Source organism: Pecten maximus, chromosome 11 (genome assembly GCF_902652985.1).
Source record: "Pecten maximus chromosome 11, xPecMax1.1, whole genome shotgun sequence".
Classification (NCBI taxonomy): Eukaryota; Metazoa; Mollusca; class Bivalvia; order Pectinida; family Pectinidae; genus Pecten; species Pecten maximus.
Window position 1 is genome coordinate 37,485,858 of NC_047025.1, and position 26,558 is coordinate 37,512,415.

At 35.6% G+C, this 26,558-nt stretch overlaps 2 protein-coding genes across 2 annotated transcripts; one reads left to right on the forward strand and one right to left on the reverse strand.

Moving 5' to 3' along the window:
* Positions 1–331: 331 nt before the first annotated feature.
* On the reverse strand, positions 332–25,968 carry LOC117337948 (probable cytochrome P450 49a1). Its single transcript, XM_033899106.1, has 11 exons — positions 25,694–25,968; positions 21,103–21,206; positions 20,392–20,552; positions 18,882–19,107; positions 17,947–18,125; positions 15,948–16,137; positions 10,377–10,695; positions 7,063–7,229; positions 5,554–5,635; positions 2,834–3,037; positions 332–1,899 (listed from the first exon to the last, which is right to left on the reverse strand). Exons 2-11 carry the CDS (start codon positions 21,117–21,119, stop codon positions 1,777–1,779), a joined length of 1,668 nt encoding a protein of 555 aa, XP_033754997.1. The 5' UTR covers positions 21,120–21,206; positions 25,694–25,968; the 3' UTR covers positions 332–1,776.
* On the forward strand, positions 11,853–12,467 carry LOC117337949 (dynein light chain 2, cytoplasmic-like). The gene has a single exon (XM_033899107.1). The coding sequence runs from the start codon at positions 11,853–11,855 to the stop codon at positions 12,111–12,113; it is 261 nt and encodes an 86-aa protein (XP_033754998.1). The 3' UTR covers positions 12,114–12,467.
* Positions 25,969–26,558: the final 590 nt, after the last annotated feature.

The window sequence follows — 26,558 nt, forward strand, 5'->3', positions numbered from 1 at the left end:
TTTCATTTTAACCCAAATATGACCAAGAAGGCTACACTAAAGTCCAATACATGTATTTGAGATTCATTATACTCACGAATAGCGTATTCACATCATATCAATCCACGTATACATTAGATTAATCTCAACACATATAATTAACAATATTAAAAGTTTTATTCAGGTAAAATATTTATAAATATCATTAGATACATGTATATTCATGTAAAATAATCATCAGTATCGCAATATATATCCAGGAAAAATAATTATCAATATCAAGATATTTCAGGTAAAATAAAACGATGACCATACGGAACCTAGATTTATACGGTTTTTTGAAGCCATAATATAGCATACTAAAGTTACACAAGAGCACCAATAGGACTAGACTGTCAAAACCCTATATAGGCTGTACGTAGCTCAAACCAAATAATGTAGAATGACAAAGTTATTTATGGGTACAGGAGTAGACTGTCAAAACCCTATATAGGCTGTACGTAGCTCAAACCAAATAATGTAGAATGACAAAGTTATGTATGGGCACAGGACTAGACTGTCAAAACCCTATATAGGCTGTACGTAGCTCAAACCCACCAAAAATATAATAACAAAGTTATTTATGGGCACAGGACTAGACTGTCAAAACTCTATATAGGATGTACGTAGCTCAAACCAAATAATGTAGAATGACAAAGTTAATTATGGGCACCAATATGACTAGACTGTTAGAACTCTATATAGGCCGTACGTAGTTCAAACCCAATGATATAGAATAACAAAGTTATACATGGGCACATGACTAGACTGTGTTAAAACCTTAAATAGACCGTACGTAGTTCAAACCCAATAATATAGAATAACAAAGTTATGGGCACCAAAATGGCCATATTATTATTGCAATGGCTTACCACGAAATCTTATGACAACAAAATACGTTAAACGCTTCAAAACACGAAAAAAAATACACGGGAATATTTCATGGTATACAGTAGCTATTGTTCCGTATTTACACTCATGACTAACTAGACCCTGATAGAAAACTTACCTTTAAGAAATGGGGGAATCATTTAAACACAAATTGTTTAAAACACAATATATGTCGTCTGTTATCTAGACATTGAGGAAGCGACATTAATTCGAATACTTAATATTGCCTTAATACAACAACACAAGGTGAAACAGGAGGCCAAAAACGCCTTACCTCTCACCGGGATATGTCAGTGATTATTGTTAAACACGCTAATGTAAGTTATATTACAAATACTCAGTATGGAATATCACATTCAGTACCATACAATACAACACACACTTACTTTACCAACCAATGTTAACAAAAATTTCAATTTGAAAAGCATTTATAATCAATTTTGATTTCCTTCATTGGATCCAACCACTTGGCCTGTGGGTTGGACTTTATCCATACAAAAGAAAGATTTCAAAGTCATGTTTCATTCCCCCATGGGGCTCTTCCCATCCATTTTTTGAGAGCTAGTTCCTCTTTTTGTACAATGTTGGATTACCTTCACCCAATAATTGCTCAAGCTAAAGGATGATTCTGGCCAATTTTGTCTAAACTTTGTCATTCCAACAAAACAGGGATTAACAAAGTTGTATCTACATCTCTTTCTTTAACCCAAGGACGCTTCCAATGGCGCTTCAGACCAAATCTGGTCAGAAAAACATGTTTTCGACTAGGTAACCTGCAAACGTAGTATAATGACTACCTATGGTCGATAAAACACCTATCATTATAGTTATCACGAGCATAATTAAACAACACGTGAAGGCAGAACGTCAATTTGAAGAACGTTTCTCCAGTAGGAACGTGACCTTCTCCAGCGGCGTGGCGAAGGTACAGTATCTGTAGGGTATATCATCTACCCCAGGAGGCAGTGTAAGCCGGTACATCAATAACATCTGTAAAAAAAAACAGGTCAGGACAATAACATCTGTAATATAGACAGGACCGGTACATCACTAACATCATGGCCAATGTATTTTTTAATCACACCTCTGATAGTTAAATGAATGTAAAATAACAGGAAATTTGTTTTGAAGAATTAAATTGTTAAATGTGATACAGATATTGGAGATTGAAAGTAGTGTATTTGATTGTATCCAATTACCATACAACCTTACCTTAGAAGGTTATTCATGCATGCTCATTCTATTCAATTTCTAAATCTATGGATAACTTAATGAGATTTTTGATTCTCGACATAGCCGTTTACTGTACTATTTAAATGGGTAGTAATTGTAGATATATAATAGATATGAGTCATTATAACGGGACAGCTGGTGCATTTATGAATTATCTATTTTGGTCAACATCAACATCACAGTTTGTGGCTGCCATTCCATTATAGTCTTGAAATTACCACAACTGGATGATTTGGAAGAGGCGACTAAATTTGAGTTCTTAACTGTTCTCTTACTTCTTAACAAGTTTTAACTTCTTAATGTCACTCTTGACACTGTTTTAAGTTTAGCCTTCGGTGAGGAAGGCTTTGGGCCGTCCCCTTACCTAGAAATAACAAAGTCTTCAAAGATGGTAGCTGTTACCCTTGCGAAGGCTCAGCATTACTATAGTCGGTATAATGGCCTAATGTTGTGTTGGCGACATTGACGATATACTTTAATGAGGCAGCACTTTAAAGTCGGTATCACTTCTACTCTACTCTATCTGGGACCACCCTCCTCCTCCAAAAAAGAGTTATCTATGGAAATTGCAATATTTTAACTGATGCTTTTAAGCCCATTTGCCGACAGAGACATGTGAACCCCAGTCAGGAGACCACTCCTTACCTACCTTTACACTCGAGTCCGCACCTAATACACACACAAAACTCACCTTGGCTGTACAAATGTATATTTCCTGTTCGGCAAATCTCTGGCCTATACATTTTCGTGGTCCAAATCCGAACGGAAGATGAGCAAATGGGTTCATGTCTATCCTTGTGTCACTACGAATCCAGCGCTCAGGGATAAACTGGTTCTGTTGGGGAAAGTAGCTCTCATCCCGACAGATGATCCCGTTACAAAGGACTAGTGTGGTCTGTAACGTTAGTTTATCATCAAAACAGCATCATTTCGTAACATGAGTGCTTGTATATGTTTACAACTGGTACTTCTAACAATGACTAAGATACCACATCGCTTAAGTAATAAGGTTTAACTTCTTCGGGCCTCTTCTTCACTTCAAGATTTCTACAGTCTTTGCCTTCAATCATCACTGAGACGAAATATGAGTACGGAGCAGATTTAGTTCTCTAAATGATATTCAAATTTTTCTTTATGCAATTTGTCTGTCCCTAATAAAACATGTATGTTACTATTTCTAGGTACCAAACCTATTTGTCATTCAACAACAAACGTTATGGAAAGTGTTTTCTATATAACAGTTACAAAACAGATCAACTATATCCCTTAGAATATTATAAAATACCTTGAATGTAGGTAAACCATAGAAAACCTGACATTTAGGTAAACAATAGATAACCTGACATTTAGGTAAACCATATATAACCTGACATTTAGGTAAACCATAGATAACCTGATATTTAGGTAAACAATAGATAACCTGACATTTAGGTAAACAATATATAACCTGATATTTAGGTAAACAATAGATAACCTGATATTTAGGTAAACAATAGATAACCTGACATTTAGGTAAACCATATATAACCTTACATTTAGGTAAACCATATATAACCTGACAAATTAGGTAAACAATAAATAACCTGATATTTAGGTAAACCATAAATAACCTGACATTTAGGTAAACCATAGATAACCTGACATTTAGGTAAACCATATATAACCTGACATTTAGGTAAACCATATATAACCTGACATTTAGGTAAACATAGATAATGTGACATTTAGGTAAACCATAGATAACCTGACATTTAGGTAAACCATAGATAACCTGATATTTAGGTAAACCATACATAACCTGACATTTAGGTAAACAATAGATAACCTGATATTTAGGTAAACCATATATAACCTGACATTTAGGTAAACCATAGATAACCTGATATTTAGGTAAACTATAGATAACCTGACATTTAGGTAAACCATAGATATCCTGATATTTAGGTAAACCATACATAACCTGACATTTAGGTAAACCATAGATAACCTGATATTTAGGTAAACCATAGATAACCTGACTTTTAGGTAAACCATAGATAACCTGATATTTAGGTAAACCATATATAACCTGCCATTTAAGTCAACCATAGATAACCTGATATTTAGGTAAACAATAGATAACCTGGCATTCAGGTAAACCATAGATAACGTGTCATTTAGATTAACGATAAATAAACTGACATTTAGGTAAACCATATATAACCTGATATTAAGGTAAACCATATATAACCTGATATTTAGGTAAACCATAGATAACCTGACATTTAGATAAACCATAGATAACCTGACATTTAGGTAAACCATATATAACCTGACATTTAGGTAAACAATAGATAACCTGACATTTAGGTAAACCATATATAACCTGACATTTAGGTAAACAATAGATAACCTGACATTTAGTTAACCATATATCACCTGACATTTAGGTAAACCATAGATAACCTGATATTTAGGTAAACCATATATATAACCTGACATTTCGGTAAACCATATATATAACCTGACATTTAGGTATACAATAGATAACCTGATATTTAGGTAAACCATAGAGAACCTGACATTTAGGTAAACCATAGATAACCTGACATTTAGGTAAACCATAGATAACCTGACATTTAGGTAAACCATAGATAACCTGACATTTCGGTAAACCATACATAACCTGATATTTAGGTAAACCATATATAACCTGACATTTAGGTAAACCATATATAACCTGACATTTAGGTAAACCATAGATAACCTGACATTTAGGTAAACCATATATAACCTGACATTTAGGTAAACCATAGATAACCTGACATTTAGGTAAACCATATATAACCTGACATTCAGGTAAACCATAGGTAACCTGATATTTATGTAAACCATATATAACCTTACATTTAGGTAAACAATAGATAACCTGACATTTATGTAAACCATATATAACCTTACATTTAGGTAAACAATAGATAACCTGACATTTAGGTAAACCATAGATTACCTGACTTTTAAGTCAACCATATATAACCTGACATTTAGGTAAACCATAGATAACCTGACTTTTAAGTAAACCATAGTTAACCTGACATTTAGGTAAACCATAGATAACCTGATATTAAGGTAAACCATACATAACCTGACATTTAGGTAAACCATATATAACCTGACATTTAGGTAAACCATAGATAACCTGACATTTAGGTAAACCATATATAACCTGACATTTAGGCAAACCATAGATAACCTGACATTTAGGTAAACCATAGATAAACTGACATTTAGGTAAACCATATATAACCTGACATTTAAGTAAACCATATATAACCTGATATTTAGGTAAACCATATATAACCTGACATTTAGGTACACCATATATAACCTGATATTAAGGTAAACAATAAAACAAATTAACGGATAACATACCGCTTTAGGCACATTGTATCCCTTTAGAGTGATGTCTCGATCCAGTATCCGCGCTGTTCCTGCACAGATAGGGAAAACCAATCTGTCGAACATAATTTAATATTAACATTATTCATACATAATTTATCCTGTAGGGGTTAGAGGAGACACTCAATTCATGTGTGTTTATCTTGTCAAACATGCTGTGCTCTGACGTGATAAGTGAAATGTGTTGAAATTCTGAAATTTGGATCGTACTGCCAGTTATCACATCGATACTAAAGGACCGGAGGGCAGGTGTTTAGTTCTTAGTTATATCACCGAGACCAGATGTCTTACTTAAACCTTCAAATACTTTCCGTACATGGTAACCGAACTTCTTCAATTAAGCATTCGAATAAGCTTATATTTAAATGTATAGTCTTTATAGTGACTGCAGCAATAATACGTATGAATTTTCCGCTTATCATGTAAATGATGTCAGTAAGTTAAAACCCTAGAACAGTCGAATTTTCAAAATAAAGTAGTTCTTTGTGTAGCATAGGCGAAACGCTCATCAATTTTTTTAGACAATTTCAGCTTTATTTTTTATATGCGTGTGTGATATATCGCAAAATGTTCACAACTACATAATTTCTTATTATTTGGAACTAAATTCCCTTTGCGCGCATTGATATACCGTTATCATTGAGTAGTGATGCGGCGTTTAACAGCTATTGCACCGGAAGTTTCTTCCGATTTGATTAACGATATTTTGAGAAGAGTATCAACTGTAACATTACAAATGAATGTCGCTCTGACGACAGATGACAACGATTCCATGGATATTTCTTTTGAAACAGATTCCCTGTCTAATCGGTCAAACCAGTGTCGCCAGCAGACGACGTTCACAGGGGCTCGGCATTTGAAATTTGCAGTAAGATCGACCTTTGCCACCAAATCATTGGCCATATAACACTTAAACTCAAGTATAGATACACATCCGAAAATCCTGATTTTCACAACGTTTTTATAAATGCTTTTAGTGTTTCCGTGTCTTGAATTTCTCAAACATAGCCAATCGATGACGTTGACAAGCTTCGTATCCAGAAGGGCGCTGATAACTATATTTCTTAAATAAATTTGTAGCGAATAACGAAGCTGCTTATACATCTTTTTCATGGTGGCTTTTGTGACTAAATACTAACAAATCTAGGAGTATTTCTAGACCTTTGATACCGAAGTAACTGGCAGCCATGTTTAATTTGTTTTACCTCGATTACTTCGAGTTGTATTCCTAAACTGACCAAATCACCACTGTAAATTATATAATTTTATACTATATAAAACAATTTGGTTTACTTTAGGTATATAGGCAAACGCAAAACAGAATGTAAATATATATAATTAAAATGATAATATATATATATATATATATTATACCATACTAGTAAATTGACAAATAAGCAAGATCACAACCTATATGATAGAAAAATGATAAATTAATACCTCGAATTATTGGCAGTGCCTAGTAAAAACACACACATGTACCTTAGAGACTCCTTGAGGCACGCTTTTAGGTAGGATAATCTGTCGATGACGTCCTCGGTTATCTTTCCATCTTTTGGTAACACTTCACTCAACTCCGTGTAGAGTTTGTATTGTTTGTCCTGGTGCTTGGCTAAGAAGTAAAATAGAAACGTCATCGCGTTGGCTGTCTGTGAGAAGATAAAACAAAAGGATTACCTTGGCGGTCTGTGCCATTGTTAAGATGAAATATAAACATCGCGTCGGTGGTTTGTGTTTTTGATAAGATATCGGATAACCATCGTGTTGGCGGTCTGTGCCATTGTTAAGATGAAATATAAACATCGCGTCGGCGGTTTGTGTTTTTGTTAAGATATAGGATAACTATCGTGTTAAGATATAATAGAGACATCGCGTCGACGGATTGTGTAAAGATAAAATAGAAATATCGTGTTGGTGGTATGTGTAAAGATAAAATAAAAATACCGTGTTGGCGGTATGTGTAAAGATAAAATAGAAATATCGTGTTGGAGGTATGTGTAAAGATAAAATAGAAATATCGTGTTGGCGGTATGTGTAAAGATAAAATAGAAATATCGTGTTGGCGGTATGTGTAAAGATAAAATAGAAATATCGTGTTGGAGGTATGTGTAAAGATAAAATATAAATATCGTGTTGGCGGTATGTGTAAAGATAAAATAGAAATATCGTGTTGGCGGTATGTGTAAAGATAAAATAGAAATATCGTGTTGGTGGTATGTGTAAAGATAAAATAGAAATATCGTGTTGGCGGTATGTGTAAAGATAAAATAGAAATATCGTGTTGGTGGTATGTGTAAAGATAAAATAGAAATATCGTGTTGGTGGTATGTGTAAAGATAACATAGAAATATCGTGTTGCCGGTATGTGTAAAGATAAAATAGAAATATCGTGTTGGCGGTATGTGTAAAGATAACATAGAAATATCGTGTTGGCGGTATGTGTAAAGATAAAATAGAAATATCGTGTTGGCGGTATGTGTAAAGATAAAATAGAAATATCGTGTTGGCGGTATGTGTAAAGATAAAATAGAAATATCGTGATGGCGGTATGTATAAAGATAACATAGAAATATCGTGTTGGCGGTATGTGTAAAGATAACATAGAAATATCGTGTTGGCGGTATGTGTAAAGATAAAATAGAAATATCGTGTTGGCGGTATGTGTAAAGATAACATAGAAATATCGTGTTGGAGGTATGTGTAAAGATAACAGAAATATCGTGTTGGCGGTATGTGTAAAGATAACATAGATTTATCGTGTTGGCGGTATGTGTAAAGATAACATAGAAATATCGTGTTGGCGGTATGTGTAAAGATAAAATAGAAATATCGTGTTGGTGGTATGTGTAAAGATAACATAGAAATATCGTGTTGGTGGTATGTGTAAAGATAAAATAGAAATATCGTGTTGGCGGTATGTGTAAAGATAACATAGAAATATCGTGTTGGCGGTATGTGTAAAGATAAAATAGAAATATCGTGTTGGCGGTATGTGTAAAGATAAGATAGAAATATCGTGTTTGCGGTATGTGTAAAGATAAAATAGAAATATCGTGTTGGCGGTATGTGTAAAGATAAAATAGAAATATCGTGTTGGCGGTATGTGTAAAGATAAAATAGAAATATCGTGTTGGCGCTATGTGTAAAGATAAAATAGAAATATCGTGTTGGCGGTATGTGTAAAGATAAAATAGAAATATCGTGTTGGCGGTATGTGTATAGATAAAAAAGAAATATCGTGTTGGCGGTATGTGTAAAGATAAAATAGAAATATCGCGTCGACGGATTGCGTAGATAAAATAGAAATATCGTGTTGGTGGTATGTGTAAAGATAAAATAGAAATATCGTGTTGGTGGTATGTGTAAAGATAAAATAGAAATATCGTGTTGGCGGTATGTGTAAAGATAAAATAGAAATATCGTGTTGGTGGTATGTGTAAAGATAACATAGAAATATCGTGTTGGAGGTATGTGTAAAGATAAAATAGAAATATCGTGTTGGTGGTATGTGTAAAGATAACATAGAAATATCGTGTTGGAGGTATGTGTAAAGATAAAATAGAAATATCATGTTGGTGGTATGTGTATAGATAAAATAGAAATATCGTGTTGGTGGTATGTGTAAAGATAAAATAGAAATATCGTGTTGGCGGTATGTGTAAAGATAAAATAGAAATATCGTGTTGGCGCTATGTGTAAAGATAACATAGAAATATCGTGTTGGCGGTATGTGTAAAGATAAAATAGAAATATCGTGTTGGAGGTATGTGTAAAGATGAAATAGAAATATCGTGTTGGCGGTATGTGTAAAGATAAAATAGAAATATCATGTTGGTGGTATGTGTAAAGATAAAATAGAAATATCGTGTTGGTGGTATGTGTAAAGATAACATAGAAATATCGTGTTGGCGCTATGTGTAAAGATAACATAGAAATATCGTGTTGGCGGTATGTGTAAAGATAAAATAGAAATATCATGTTGGTGGTATGTGTATAGATAGAATAGAAATATCGTGTTGGAGGTATGTGTAAAGATGAAATAGAAATATCGTGTTGGCGGTATGTGTAAAGATAAAATAGAAATATCATGTTGGTGGTATGTGTAAAGATAAAATAGAAATATCGTGTTGGCGGTATGTGTAAAGATAACATAGAAATATCGTGTTGGTGGTATGCGTAAAGATAACATCGAAATATCGTGTTGGCAGTATGTGTAAAGATAAAATAGAAATATCGTGTTGGCAGTATGTGTAAAGATAAAATAGAAGCATCGCTCGTATAGAAGATATATATTTTGTAAAAAAATAACTTAAATTGTTTTTAGAACAGTAAAATAGCAATTTTCACACCAAACTTAAGAAAATATCCAATCCGGCGTATTATCCTTTGATCAATCACTAAGTTAGTTTCAATTCTGTTAATTGGTTAAGAGTAAACGAACAAAGAAAAACCGAAGACGTTTCGGAAGCTAGTTCCAATGTACATGTATGTGGATACGTTTGGGGTAAACTTTTCATAGTTCATTGATTTTCACATTCGAACTCCTTTAATACAATATACCTACATATTTTCTAGATGCAGTGCATAATCTAGACTCTATCAACCATTTTATACAATATACATATATATGATCTGGATTAACTACATATTCTATGTCAACCCTTTTATACAATGTATCTAATTATTTTCTAGATGAACTACATATTCTATGTCAACCCTTTTATACAATGTATCTACATATTTTCTAGATGAACTTCATATTCTATGTCAACCCTTTTATACAGAGTATTACCTACAGAATCGATACCGGCGACAAACACATCTACTAGTATCCGCTTGATCATGTCGGGAGTCAAATCAGGAGTAGACAACAAGTCGAACAGCAAGCTATCCTCCATGTCATTGGGCCGATTCTCAGACTCCATGCTAGCGAAAAGTCGACATTTCTGTTCCTCAGCGTGATTGGAATGGCACAGGATATGTTGTACCTTTGTGGAAGAATCTCGAGTACCCTGCACCACGTCATCAGGAGAAGGCCAAATGTTCTGTTCATCGTGAAACTGTGGAGTTTTCCCTATTTTAGCCAGGGCGCCATCTATGTAGGTTTCACATAACCTATAATGTACAAGTGGGTACAAATGCTGTATATATGTTAATAAGGATAAGTTTCCAAGATAAACGAGTGTAACGTCATATCAATGGCATATTATATTTCATGTGTAACATTATATCGATTATGCAATAGGATCCTGATTTCAATATCGTCAGATAGAATATATATTTCTGGGGTTTTATATGAATCCACACGAGAGAAAATAAACTGTTAAGAGTAGCAGAAGAACATCGTCTTCTTCGTTCTTAATTTCATATTTACATCAAACCATGGTATTGAAGCTATCAACGAGAAGTACTAGTTGGCTTAACACGTTGAGACTATATTCATTTTCCATAAGCATAAGCCAACATGCAATGTCTTCAACGACAACAACAACAACTTCAAGTTCGTTATCTGGAAGAATCATCTATTGATGTTCACTATAAGGAAAAATACACAAACAACATCTACAATCATTTTATTAAGGATTTTAGAATACAATATTACATTAATGGATTTATCTGCGGTCCAAGACAAACCTTACTATGTTTTCAATAATATTTTCTATGCATTCAGCTGTAAGGTAATTTGTTGTCATGTTACCTGATGTCAGTATAAAAGGACCAGAGTAAGTCGACCGTGTCCATGTTACATAATGTCAGTATAAAAGGACCAGGGTAAGTCGACCGTGTCCATGTTACCTGGTGTTATATTAAAAGGACCAGAGTAAGTCGACCGTGTCCATGTTACCTGGTGTTAGTGTAAAAGGACCAGAGTAAGTCGACCGTGTCAATGTTACCTGGTGTCAGTATAAAAAGACTAGAGTAAGTCGACCGTGTGAATGTTACCTGGTGTTAGTATAAAAGGACCAGAGTAAGTCGACTTTGTCGATGTATTGACTTTCAGTGTGTAAAGAAACTTTAAAATTGCCAAAGGATACCGCGGACCAAATCTTAACAAAAGGAAAGACTCTGTTTTTATTATTATTTGTTATTACGGTTACCCTAAGCCCTGAAGTTATTGACCAAAGACGTGAATGTTGCAATATATATATATAATGAACCGCTATGGAAACATAAAGATGAGTTCCTTTTCACACACTTCGACAAGGGACAAGATGCAAATTTTAACTTCCTGAATATTCATTTTAAGTAAGTTAAAAATAAGCAATGCTCTCATGTCTGAGAGAAAGGCCGTTATCAAGAATGCCGACATGGCTGAAGACATGCAGCAGGACTGTGCAACTCAAGCTCTTGAGAAATACAACATTGAGAAGGACATCGCCGCCTACATCAAGAAAGAGTTCGACAAAAAGTACAACCCAACCTGGCACTGTATTGTTGGACGTAACTTCGGAAGCTACGTAATACACGAAACCAAGCATTTCCTTTACTTCTACCTACGACAAGTCGCCATTTTGCTTTTTAAATCCGGATAAGCATCAGTATTGACTTTTAACACACTTCCTGACAATCAAGATGCATGGAAGAGATACACGGCCGTTAAGAGTATGTCAAACAAAGTATGCCAACGACCGACTGCCACCACCGAATTGACTCCAATATCGTATATGTTGCTTGACCAAAGACTGTTTCATTATAGACTCTGTAGAAATGGTTGCTTACTATTCATTTTACAAGAAAATATGTTTCTATTGTTTACTTACATTTGTTAAATATACATGTTTACACAGAGAAAACGGTTGCTGATATATGTTGTTATTATTATTATAAAATGTCTGGAACACATTGTCCAGCTAAACGGCATTAAAATAAAGATACTGAGATGGAATAATAAAAAAAAAAAAAAAATAAGCAATGCGTTCGCTCATTCATTAGATACAGCCGATTTGATCATTACACTTGTAAGAATTGATATATACGCTGAATTTCCATGCTGCTTGATGTGTAGGACTGACTCTCGTCAACGTCTAATGCATAGGATTTTTGTGCAACGAAAGTATATTGTTACATTTGGCGTAATCTGTATAACCATTTTTTTTTAAATGACTGAAATTTTATAATATGTATCATGTAATGTATGCGGTTTTTTTTACTGATCTGTTAAAATATAATATATATTCTACTTAATAAAATATGAACAGGGTTTTATATTCTGTTTGGTCAGGTTTTGATGAACAACTCATTATGGACAGAACGGTACATCGCAGCAGGGCTGTACGTGCATACAAGGTGAAGAAAGAAGACAGAACATTTTTAAACGGCACTCGTATTTCATTAAATTTTGTTTGAAATGCATTTCCTGTCTTTGTTCGATCATTTGTCACGCCTACATTTGAAATTGGCCCCGCCTCAAGACTGAGGCATGGACCAATCAGAAATGCCATGTGATATTTCAGATATCACATATGTGATATTTGAAATATCACATAGTATGCAATATATCGACAACAAAAGATCAAAGAAAAACCGAGGCGTCATTGGATAATAACTACATATTCTATGTCAACCCTTTTATACAATGTATCTAATTATTTTCTAGATGAACTTCATATTCTATGTCAACCCTTTTATACAATGTATCTAATTATTTTCTAGATGAACTACATATTCTATGTCAACCCTTTTATACAATGTATCTAATTATTTTCTAGATGAACTACATATTCTATGTCAACCCTTTTATACAGAGTATTACCTACAGAATCGATACCGGCGACAAACACATCTACTAGTATCCGCTTGATCATGTCGGGAGTCAAATCAGGAGTTGACAACAAGTCGAACAGCAAGCTATCCTCAATGTCATTGGGCCGATTCTCAGACTCCATGTTAGCGAAAAGTCGACATTTCTGTTCCTCAGCGTGATTGGAATGACACAGTATGTGTTGTACCTTTGTGGAAGAATCCCGAGTACCCTGCACCACGTCATCAGGAGAAGGCCAAATGTTCTGTTCATCGTGAAACTGTGGAGTTTTCCCTATTTTAGCCAGGGCGCCATCTATGTAGGTTTCGCATAACCTATAAAGTACAAGTAGGTACAAATGCTGTATATATGTTACTAAGGATAAGTTTCCAAGGTAAACGAGGGTAACGTCATAACAATAACATATTATGTTTCATGTGTAACAGTATATCGATTATGCAATAGGATCCTGATTTCAATATCGTCAGATACAATATATATTTCTGGTATTTTTATATGAATCCACACGAGAGAAAATAAACTGTTAAGAGTAGCAGTAGGACATCATCTTCTTAGTTCTTAATTTCATATTTGCATCAAACCATGGTATTGAAGCTATCAACGAGAAGTACTAGTTGGCTTAAAACGTTGAGACTATATTCATTTTCCATAAGCATAAGCCAACATGCAATGTCTTCAACGACACCAACAACAACTTCAAGTTCGTTATCTGGAAGAATCATCTCTTGATGTTCACTATAAGGAAAAATACACAAACAACATCTACAATCATTTTATTAAGGATTTTAGAATACAATATTACATTAATGGATTTATCTGCGGTCCAAGACAAACTATACTATGTCTTCGATAATCTTTTCTATGCATTCAGCTGTACGGTCATTTGATGTCATGTTACCTGATGTCAGTATAAAAGGACCAGGGTAAGTCGACCGTGTCCATGTTACCTGGTGTCAGTATAAAAGGACCATAGTAAGTCGACCGTGTCCATGTTACCTGGTGTCTGTATAAAAGGACCAGGGTAGGTCGACCGTGTCCATGTTACCTGGTGTCTGTATAAAAGGACCAGAATAAGTCGACCGTGTCCATGTTACCTGGTGTCTGTATAAAAGGACCAGAGTAAGTCTACCGTGTCCATGTTACCTGATGTCTGTATAAAAGGACTAGGGTAAGTCGACCGTGTCCATGTTACCTGATGTCAGTATAAAAGGACCAGGGGAAGTCGACCGTGTCCATGTTACCTGGTGTCTGTATAAAAGGACCAGAATAAGTCGACCGTGTCCATGTTACCTGGTGTCTGTATAAAAGGACCAGAGTAAGTCTACCGTGTCCATGTTACCTGATGTCTGTATAAAAGGACTAGGGTAAGTCGACCGTGTCCATGTTACATGATGTCAGTATAAAAGAACTGGGTAAGTCGACCGTGTCCATGTTACCTGATGTCAGTATAAAAGGACCAGGGAAAGTCGACCGTGTCCATGTTACCTGGTGTTAGTATAAAAGGACAAAAATAAGTCGACTGTATCCATGTTACCTGATGTCAGTATAAAAGGACAAGAGTAAGTCGACCGTGTCCATGTTACCTGGTGTCAGTATAAAAGGGCCATGGTAAGTCGACCGTGTCCGTGTTACCTGGTGTTAGTATAAAAGGACCAGGATAAGTTTACCTTAACCATGTTACCTGGTGTTATATTAAAAGGACCAGAGTAAGTCGACCGTGTCCGTGTTACCTGATGTCAGTATAAAAGGACCAGAGTAAGTCGACTGTATCCATGTTACCTGGTGTCAGTATAAAAGGACCAGAGTTAATCGACCGTGTCCATGTATTGACTTTCAGTGTAAAAAAAACTATAAAATCGTTTTTGACCAATTGCCAAAGGATACCGCGGACCAAATCTTAACAAAAGAAAAGACTCTCTGTTTTATTATTATTTTTGTTATTACGGTTTCCCTAAGCCCTGAAGTTATTGACCAAAGACGTGAAAGTATGCAATATATATATATAATGAACAGCTATGGAAATATAAAGATGAGTTCCTTTTCACACACTTCGAATATTGCAATAGGGACAAGATGCAAATTTTAGCTTCCTGAATATTCATTTTAACATAAGTAAGTTAAAAATATGCAATGCGTTCGCACATTAATTAGATACAGCCGATTTGCTCATTACACTTGTAAGAAATTATATATATATAAATATCAGCAACGAATTTTTTTATTGGAAGTTACAGAAAAGGATAATTTAAGCAAGATCCAGACTGTTGCTGTATGTCTTATGCTTGCTTACACACAAGCTGTTATGTGTATGACAAAGTGACGTGTGCTACATCAAGATGCAATTATTTAGTCAATTCATGTACACTGTACATCCATGGTCCTAGATCTGTTCTATCAGATACAATAAACTGAATGTGATTTGGACGTTAAGCAGACGTGATTGTCTGATTTTGCCCTTGCATAAAAGAAGAGACCAAGTCACTTCAATGAAGTGATTAGATTTTACTGTTAATTGAAACGGAAAGTGCCAATATTAAATTGATCATATCACTGTCCGTGTGAAGTAGATTCAGACAATACTATTTATGTGTGTGAGTGTACTTACTGAGAAATATAGTCTGCAGCCCGCTCAAACTTTCGGTACATCGGGGTGCGGAAGATAGTGTAAAGAGGAAGTCGATAGGTCGATTCTCCAAACACCTCTAGATATGTCTTTGTATGCTCCATTAATTCTGAAGTGGCGTTATTCTCAGTTATACAACCAAGCCGGGTGTTAAAGCACAGCATCCCAACCCCTACAACAAGATGTACTTTGTCAACGTCACGTACACAGCAATATTACTTCACATGGACATGAAATAAATTTCACGTGAATTTCATGTGAAGGAATATTACCCGTGTACTGGGGTTAATCAACGAAAATGACACGTCAAATGTTATAGAGACATTTAGAACAATTAAAGTCATAACACTTCATCAGGGCGATAATGCAAAGTCGTTACACATAATGTATCCTCCATATATACCATGTAATCATCGGACAAACGCTATTATTTACAGAGAATAAGACACACATATGCATAATCAATCAGCAAACTTCAATATATATTGTGTTAGATGAAGGACGGATTAGTGATGCTAAGGGTCCAAAATTGGTGATACCGGGTGATTGGTGATACCGGGTGATTGGTGATAAAGGTAGAAGCAAATGTCAGTATCCGGATTAAGAGATGCAATACACTTTGTATCTCCATTATTCAATGCACTCTGTAATTTTAATTTTTGGTTTGAAAAAGTACATTGTGTATATCATGAATCGGGCCAGTATTAAGATGACTTAAAGCGTGCCATACTGGTTATGGCAAGCCTCTTTGACTTAAGTCAAAAGCAGTTGCTACCACCTGGTAACATACAAGCTGCCGTAAACACCTGGTAGCATACAGGTTAAAGTAAACCTCGGGGACTAAAGTTCACCTAGCAGTGCCTACCACCTGGTAACATACATGTTATGGGAAGTCTCGGGGACCAAAGTCCACTAATAGTATCTTCCACCTGTTAATGTACACTTGTAGAGATTATGGCAAGTTTCATAGACTAAAGTTCACCAGTAGTATCTACCACCTGGTAACGGCCTGGCATGGCAAGCCGCGAGGACTTATGTCAACCAATAGTATATACCACCTGGTAACATACAGGTTATGGCAAGCCTCGGGTACTAAAGTCCACCAGTAGTATCTACCACCTGGTAACATACATGTAACAGTAAACCTCGGAGACTAAAGTCCACCAGCAGTGCCTACCACTTGGTAACATACTGGTTATGGGAAGTCTCGGGGACCAAAGTCCACTAATAGTATCTTCCACCTGTTAACGTACATTTGTAGAGGTTATGGCAAGTTTCATAGACTAAAGTTCACCAATGGTATCTTCCACCAGGTAACGGCCTGGCATGGCAAGCCGCGAGGAATTATGTCAACCAATAGTATCTACCACCTGATAGCATACATGTTATGGCAAGCCTCGGGGACTAAAGTCCACCAGTAGTATCTACCACCTGGTAACATACATGTAACAGTAAACCTCGGGGACTAAAGTCCACCAGCAGCGTCTACAACCTGGTAACATACATGTTATGGCAAGCCTCGGGGACTAAAGTCCACCAGTAGTATCTACCACCTGGTAACATACATGTTATGGCAAGCCTCGGGGACTAAAGTCCACCAGTAGTATCTACCACCTGATAGCATACATGTTATGGCAAGCCTCGGGGACTAAAGTCCACCAGTAGTATCTACCACCTGGTAACATACAGGTTATGACAAGCATCGGGGACTAAAGTCCAACAGTAGTATCTACCACCTGGTAACATACAGGTTATGATAAGCCTCGGGGATTAAAGTCCACCAGTAGTATGCTCCACCTGCAAGCTCAAAAGACTGAACAAAGACATATGTACAAGATATTTGTACTTTTAAATACAACCGGATAATTCATAGCAACTATTTATAGAGTTGTGATATTTGCATTTGTCTTCTCTTCGCCCACAGAGCTGATTTTACTAAAAGCAATGATATTCATATATACGTATATAATTATTACCTTACCCTCGGCTGTATATTCCATCAGTTGGTCGGGTAAATTGTCTAACCGGTCCCTTTGTTCAAACTTTGCTACAAATTCATCAGCAATTTGGCTAATGCGACTGGCGTATTTGGTCATAGCCTTTGGTCTCATCATCGACTTTTGTGTTGGACTCCGTAGCGCGTACCACTCCTCACCCTTTCTTGTGACCAAAATAATGAATGGTTATATTACAAGATGTAACAGCGAAACATCAACGACAACATTTTAACAAGAGGTCCACAGACCTAAACAACCATCTGATTATTAAGACTTTTAGCAGTTTAGCAGGGAGAAGGATAGCTTTGATATTCACAGCGCTTTCAGTAAAACCTCACTACAATTGTTTTCCATAATGACGTCAAAAAGCATTTAAAGCCACACTTAAGGTCATTTAACCTTTTGACCCTTCTCCTTGGTCCCTATGGGTCAAGTAAACCTTACTTATTTCAGTTATCTATTTCAGTCCAAATTTAGTTGAAAGTAGCAAATTTTCTTTTGAGACCCAACACCTCTGTGCGCAGGGAACAAACCAACCATTTATAAAAGAAAAGACTGTCCTCCGAAAATCATGCTTCAAACCACATTTACTTGAATCTACTCAATGTTCAGCATTAAGGAAGAGTACGATGTAAAATCATCATTTTAGATAATTTCGCTTTTTGGAACACGCCTCTCTGTCCCCAGGGGTCGAACCAGAAGAAATGATTGCCCTCCTCAATAAAGCTGCAGACCAAATATGACTAATGAGGTGTTTTAAAAGGAATCGTTAACAGACATCGAATTGTGGACGGCGAATGAAGCTTGATGGGAGTATGTTATCTTAATCCTTCGAGTCATATGATCTTAATATTTCATGGATGTCAATCTTGAGTGTAAACTGTGGTATTGGTTTAAGTAAAATCAAATATCAACTAACAATGTAACAAGACCCGCTCTTGCTCCCTTTCGGCGATCGTAGGTGTTTGCAATGAGAGTGACTCCTCGGTATGGAAACTTGGACTCCGATCTAAAAACAGCGGCAATGTCGTCAGGGTCATTTACACAGACAAGCCAGCCCTTTCCTGCTCGGATCCTTACAAGAGGTCCATATTGCTCGTGGTAACTTTCAAAGAGTTCCGACAATTTCCGAATGTCATAATTTGCTGTAAATAAATCATACTTTAACGGTTAACGTAAACTGATACACACATATAGTCGTAACGAATCTTAAAATATATATGACCAATGAAGTTATGAAACATAACAAACTGAAAATGAAAAAAATATAAATTCTTAATAAATATGATTTCAAATAAATCGGTTTTATATCATATACTATGGAAGTTTTATGACTGAGAATATTTTCAATTATGTGACATCGTTAAAAAAATCATCAGCCATTCTGTACATGGTTAATGATGGTAATGACAATAAGCTAAGGCTCAATATTGGATACATTTCTGTATTTTGGCTATAATTCAACCTAGTTAATATATATCAGCTTTAGAACTGATTAGTATCTAAGATAATGTAATAAAAGATTTAGCCATTATTACCGATTCACCATCTTGACAATATACTTCTATCGCCGTCATTAACTTGTAAACTACCCGATGACAGATATTTAGCTTGTTAACTTCCGGACAACGGATATCTGGCTTGTAAACTACCCGACGACTGATATCAGGATTGTTAACTTCCATACGACGGATATCTTGCTGGTTAACTTCGCGATGACGGGTATCTTAAGTACGTGTATTTTAAGTATCATGGTGATCGTAGAATCAATATTATACTTGCAATCTAGGAATTGAACTAGTAATCTCAATAATGATCTTTTAATTGTCACCTTAATGACAGTTCAACCTGCCTTTGTGGTTTTCCAAATGAAGATAGTTATCATTATTTTTGTACTGTCCCCTTTATTCTAACCCAATATAACTTCTTTTCAACTCTAATTCTGAACTAGATAGCACCATTCCACTAGCTATCCGAACTTTATTACACGGATCTGAAACGCAAATCTTATCACAAACAAAATTATTTTAGAGAAGGTTCAATGTTACGTCAGAGATACAAATCGTTTTACCTAAATAATTTTCAAACTGCAATTTATACATAATGTCAGGATAAAAGACTTACTTCTATATTGTGATTATTTATTTGATATGGTACGGTCTGCTATTTTATAACAATTGATCACTTTCATATACTCATAATAATTTGATATAGTATTGTATTGACGTGTATGTACTGTTATTATCACTGTAGGGACAGGGTTTGTATAGGCTATACATGTTGTCTTATTGCAATTGTAGAAAAGATTTGCAAAATAAAATCTGGCTTAATAAATGTCCGTTAATGCTGTGAGCTATTTGCTTTTAACTTTTTCTGTCGAGCATCACATTCTCTCCTTTGCGAATAACAATAGTATTCGCAATACTTACTGAACGGCTTTAATTCAAACATGAGTCCAATATATGGCAGGGCGGAAATCCCAGATGGACCAGGAATGGCTTCAAATGGTTGTATACCCGTTATATCATTGGCGTCAAAAACAGTACGTATAGAACATAGTCGTTCTCGTGGTATTAACCTTCGGAACAGACTGTAGTAGAAACATGAGAATGATGCGGTAAGTGCATGGTAACAGATTAAAAGTTTAATGAGGCCCTAACACACAACGTTCATAGATTAGCAAGTGGTTTGTTTTTTCATTTTCAAAATTGATCCCTATATGACATGTTATTACCGCCTAGACAGTCTACAGGTAGAGGGACAAACAAAACCACATGACTACTGACATATCAACGAAATCGTATTCCTAACCCAAAAATCGATATAAAAAAGGCAAAATATGAAAACAAACTATTTAAGTGGCAATTTTTCCAAAATAAAAGGACGATAAGACCATATATAAAGGTAGATATCTTCTGCTTCCTCTGATTCATCTATGACACCACCCTTCAAATTTAGGTCAAATGCGGAATATGTTACAATGTTAAAATGAGAGTTAAGGTGGTGACAACAGAACCATTAGATACAATAGGCATCAGTTCCGCACTGTCACACAAACACTAACATCAGCCTCCCAAAAAATATATACTCACCAATCGCAAAGAAAAATCAAAATAGAATACCATAATTCCTATACTTACCGCATTTGGAAGCGCATTGTAGGGGAGGAATAGTGTGTACTGTTGTCAATAACGTGTATCTAGTAACGAAATCATGTCGGTCAGCACACTTGTAGTGTCGTAATCTGGGAAAAAAAGAAAGGTAATTTTGAATGGAAGGCCGCGTGTCATTTAGACCAAAAGTCTCAGTACCGCCATTGCTTTTGAATGATATCATCTGAGATTCTTAAACATCAGACAGGTGTGAATTATATCATCTGAGTTTCTTCCGTAAATACAGCCGGCACGCAATAACGTAACGTCATCATTTTATGTTGAGCAACCAAGTCGTAAATGATGACGTTATAAATTTTGACGAACATTCCAATGAGCATTGAAGATGGCGCGACGAAAAACTTTCATAAAAACTTATGTTTGGTTGCAAATATGTGAAAAAAATAATCAATCAAGGGTCTGTTCGGCGAACAAGGATATCTCAACCTTCGTGTAAGAGTTTAGCTGGCCAGCACTCGGCATGACTCGTGCTGACTGGCCAAACTCTTACACTCGGGTTGATATATCCCTGTCCACGGAACATACACATAATATATTATATTATTCTCTTTCGTCGCCTTCCGTGGACAGGGATTTTTCATTCGTTACATTCCGAAGCTGTTACATTCGGGTTGAGATATCCCTGGAAACGACCTATGTTATATTGGTTCCCGTGTTATCTTTTGTAGCCGGTGGTTCCTCAATCGGAGAGTCAAACAGACAAGCATTCAACTCATACACTCACTTGACCGACCAGATCATTTGATCGGACATTTATAAATAATTTATTAAAAGAGAGTTCAGTTTATATGTTTTCGTTTTTAGATAATTTCATTCAGATTATACCATCATGGATTTAAAATAAGATACTGATTTTAATTGTTGAACATATACGTCCGGAGATTACTTTACATACAATATACAGAGCTGAGATAGTTGATGCGTTACCAGATTTGTATAACACTCTCAGGTAACGAAAACCTACCACGTTTTCAATGTCAGGGATATAAGAATAAAAGGTAACAATACCTGTACCTAAAAATATGTATCCTCATATATCATCCTAGACCAAGTAGACATTACCTTATATACAATTCCATATTATCTGATGACTGAATTGACCCACTTCATCATCACTGACCTAGTAACACGTTTTTTAGATGGGGTTAATGTGATGCATAAACATATGTATTCACGTGGTATTCACACGTGTTATGTTTAGCTTACATAAATGATCGAGATCAGTCATGCGTAACGTTCAAAATAAGCTGCCGTCTTACCTTATAGGGACATTAGGAAATAGGTGACACTACAGCTAGCTAGTTACAACCGACTATGACTGGCTACCGAGGTAATAGCTTAGCCTTGATCTAATAGAAGGGTTCTCAGTTTTATTTATTATATCGTCACCATTATTATTGGCAGCCGATACCACATATATTATTTAATACCCCTACTTCTCAAGGTGCAAGGTCAGTTTTAGTTAGCTAGTTCAACTCCCAACTGCTAAAATGGCTTTTCGGTTAAACTCTACTGTTAAATATATTCATTTTTGAGGATCAGTTGAACGAAACGACCTTACTTATATCCGTCACAGCGGAGTTGGTCAATATAGAAAAGGGGATTGGAAAATAGAGAAATTATTCGAGCGTCGGCAAGGCCAAGGGGAACAACAATGGCGGGCATTGGTCGACAACAAACAATGACAAACCCTTAGATAGCTCAAGTCGGCAACCGGGAAACTTATTCTAGACGGAATGGAATGCAAGATAATTTCTATACACAGAAGTTCTTTTTTTATTATAGAAAGAACTAGAGCTGTGATATCCAGCCACTCCACAGAAGGCGGAATCAGTATTGAGGGCCTAGTGACACTCATGTCGAAGATAGATGAGCAATTATCCATCACCATGAGAAATACCAAGACGATAGATTAGAATTTGAACACAATAGAAGCCGCCAAGGAACATTTAACATCCAAAGTAAATATCCTAGAGGTAGACCAAATAGGATCAAGAAACAAAGTATGGAACTCGAACAGACCACAGCAGGTCCGGTCTGAGCAATCTAACCGAAAACCTGAAAGAGATGTAGAATCAAGCGAAAATATTTAGGGACGCACTATTGAGAATATTATTTGACACAGTACAAATTATTCTTTACTGGCCTACGTTCATGAGCAGCTTGGCAAAAACACGGAGGGTAACTAGCGAACGTGCACAGATATCAGACGTTCGTTAAAGAAAATATACAATACTGATGTTCAGCTGCATGGGGAGCCAGTTTGAATAAATAAGCAACTGCCGGATGCCATGGTGGCACGTCGGATGAGACTAGTACCCTAGCTTCATGACGCACTTCAAAGGTCAATTTATCCTATCAAATCAATTAGGAACAAGCTGTGTGCGGAGAGGAAATCTTTATGAAGACATTGAGGTTATCAACTTGCAAAAAAGGGAACATTCCATCAACGAAGTTGATAGTGTGACACCATTCAACTGTCACAACAAAAGAAACCGCCCTTCATCATCTGCTTCACCACCTTATGGACCAGCATTAGAACAATCCCCGTCGAAGTCACCGCCTACCTAAAGGCGGCACGTAGGAGAAAGCGCCCCGCGTGACTTCGATCAGCAAAACCCATTACCGCAACATCATGATCCTGTAACGGTTGGTTAATAGGACAGTGTGGGCAATATATCTATACTGCCATGGAATGTTTATAGAAGGATAGACGATTAACTGAACTCAGACGAATTCGTGAATATAGTAGATAAGCTTTACTTATAGTAGATAAGATAGTACTGCTTGTGCTGTGTACTCTCTCATTCATGTTTTCGCAATTAATCTAGCCGTATTTAAGATATTTTGAATATAATCTATTGCTACTACATGTGTTCCCTTGATTTTAGGTATTTACAAATAATGATTTAACATTTTCATGTATGAGAACAATTGTAAATGTACTTTTATTATATCTCATATCGATTAAGCATTTCCAAATAGACCGTTTAAAAGAGAGTATTGTTGTATTGAGAAGAACAGCCAGATTTTTATTTCCCTTGATGTCCTAGAATCACAGTTTCTAGTGTTATCATTTCTTCTCTAAATCCTGGAATATTGTATAATGTTTCTTAAGAACACATGGTCATAAAAAAGGTCTTCGATTTGCGACTTGCAAAAGTGGCATAACCCATTTGAATTACCATATCTAATTATCTTTTATTCTATTTTATTATATTATATGTTGTGGACACACTTCCATGGTAACGCTTTTATTTGCGTTGTGGTGATAGTATTTTTTATGTTGTGCCATATCCCTTCCCAATTAAGTTGTTTTTGAAATTCTATTTATTTTTACTAGGTCTGATAACGGAAAATTAATCTTGGATATATAACAGTTGTAAATTAGAAATTGTAGATCAATTACTTGGTACCCTCTTGTACTAAAGTGGGAGCTCAGGAAAAAACTCAGCGAAAAGTAGCTGAACAATGTAAAAAAGGACTCTTTTCAATAACGATGCCGAAAACACTTCTTTAATTTCAAAATAAAATTATCAATATTTGATACATACGCTAACAATATTCTAAATCATGGTTGTAAAATATGGTGTAAGTATAAGGCTCTAGAGGTTGAAAACATACGTAGATAGATATTAGATAAAATGAAGAATACAGTTAATTGTATATTGAAAGCATGTTATAATGAAATGGAAACTAACAGTTGGTTGGATGATTAGCATAAAACAATATTTAAAAAAGACTTGGATATGTATGGGATCTCGATGATGTAAACAAACCTATTATACCGGTTTTTGGTTTAGGAAAGATCAGTATATAATTTCAAACAAGACTATTCAGCAAAATTCAATAACTAATTTTCAAGTCAAGCTCAGCTTTTTAGATATGGGAAAAGGTAGATATCAAAATAGCGATCGCAGAAATAGAGTATGCACCTTGTGTGATGTGGAAGATATATTATTTGAATTTTATTTCATTTTTAATTTTCTACATTTCGAGGCATTGCGCATATCTCTTATAAAACATTATACTAGGAATACAAGTGTATTTATGCTAGTGCAATTACTAACGACGGATAATTAAAGGGAAATAGCAAACCTAGGGAAATATATACATGTAGATCTCGGTACAGAGTAAAGAAAACTTACACTCAACAATATGAAGATATGTCTACACTGGGGAGTGAACAGAGAGTGCACGTATGTCTTCTGTGTAGTTATATCTTTGTGTATTTGTGTTGTATGTACATGTACATGTATGTATTGATTTAAACTGATGAGTTATATGACTCAAGGTAAGTGTACTTCCACATTACTTGATAATTGAAATGACCGGTTTCATCGTCACTGATATAGTAATGCGATTTTTAGATGTGGTTAATGTGATTTTCATGCAAATACATGTGAATACATGTGTTATTCACGCATGTTGAGTTTAACTTACATAAATAATCGGGATCGGCCATACACGTGTTATTCACGCATGTTGAGTTTAACTTACATAAATAATCGGGATCGGCCATGCGTATCATAATAAACAAAATTAATGGACGTCTTACCTTACGGGGCCGTTAGGAAATCGGCAGTAAATACTACAGCAAGCTGGTTACAACCGACTACGACTGGCTACACTTAGCCTTGAACTAATGGATGTGTTCTCAGCTTCATCCTCATATCTGCGCTAAAACTCACGTGATAATTACCAGCTGGTACCACAGATAGTACTAATGTATTTCATACACTGCAAACCTCCACTTCTCAAGATGCTATTTCAGTTTCAGTTAGCATATAATGATGTGATAGTTTCATGGCGACAACGTGCACCAAATAACACTAGTACTGATGGGTTCGAATTTGAATTTTGTTAACGCGAAATGTTGATGTTTCGTTTTATAATGTAAAAATAAAATGTTCACACACATTGATACCTGGGTTATTTTTGTAGCCGATTTTAGAGCTTTTGGCCTCAATCTGGTCAAATGGATTATCAGCAATATCAGAACAATGGTTCTCAGCATGGTTCTTTATTTATTATGAACTTTGCTTCAAATTCATTGTAACTGTTGTTATTTTGCTATATTTTTTACCAAGAGACAGTAGTTGCTATCAATATCGATAATTATAGTGTTTCTAGTAATAAACATCCAACGTACAGTTGTATGGTCGGTACCAGTACCCATGTTTGATCATACTTTCCTTTTGACTTACTACACAATATAAACGCAAATGAGCGCACCAAGCAATTTGACAAGACATGACCTGGCAGTCTTAGAGATAGCCTAGCATTAAACGTATATCGATCAATGAAACTGATAAAGAAAGCGATGTTGTCATCATATTATGGAACAGGGATTCTATGAGAAATATGTATTGGTAGTTATGGTAGAAAAATCCCGCAAAAATAAACCAGACATACACAAGAGA

What these genes read in the sequence shown, in the direction of transcription:
- LOC117337949 (XM_033899107.1), top strand. Translation starts at nt 11,853, where the DNA reads ATGTCTGAGAGAAAGGCCGTTATCAAGAATGCCGACATGGCTGAAGAC.
- LOC117337948 (XM_033899106.1), bottom strand. An exon ending in GTTTGAATTAAAGCCGTTCA is followed by an intron (nt 19,108 to 20,391) that starts GTAAGTATTGCG and finishes ATTTATTTACAG; the next exon opens with CAAATTATGACATTCGGAAA. An exon ending in TGCCTCAAGGAGTCTCTAAG is followed by an intron (nt 5,636 to 7,062) that starts GTACATGTGTGT and finishes TATGTTCGACAG; the next exon opens with ATTGGTTTTCCCTATCTGTG.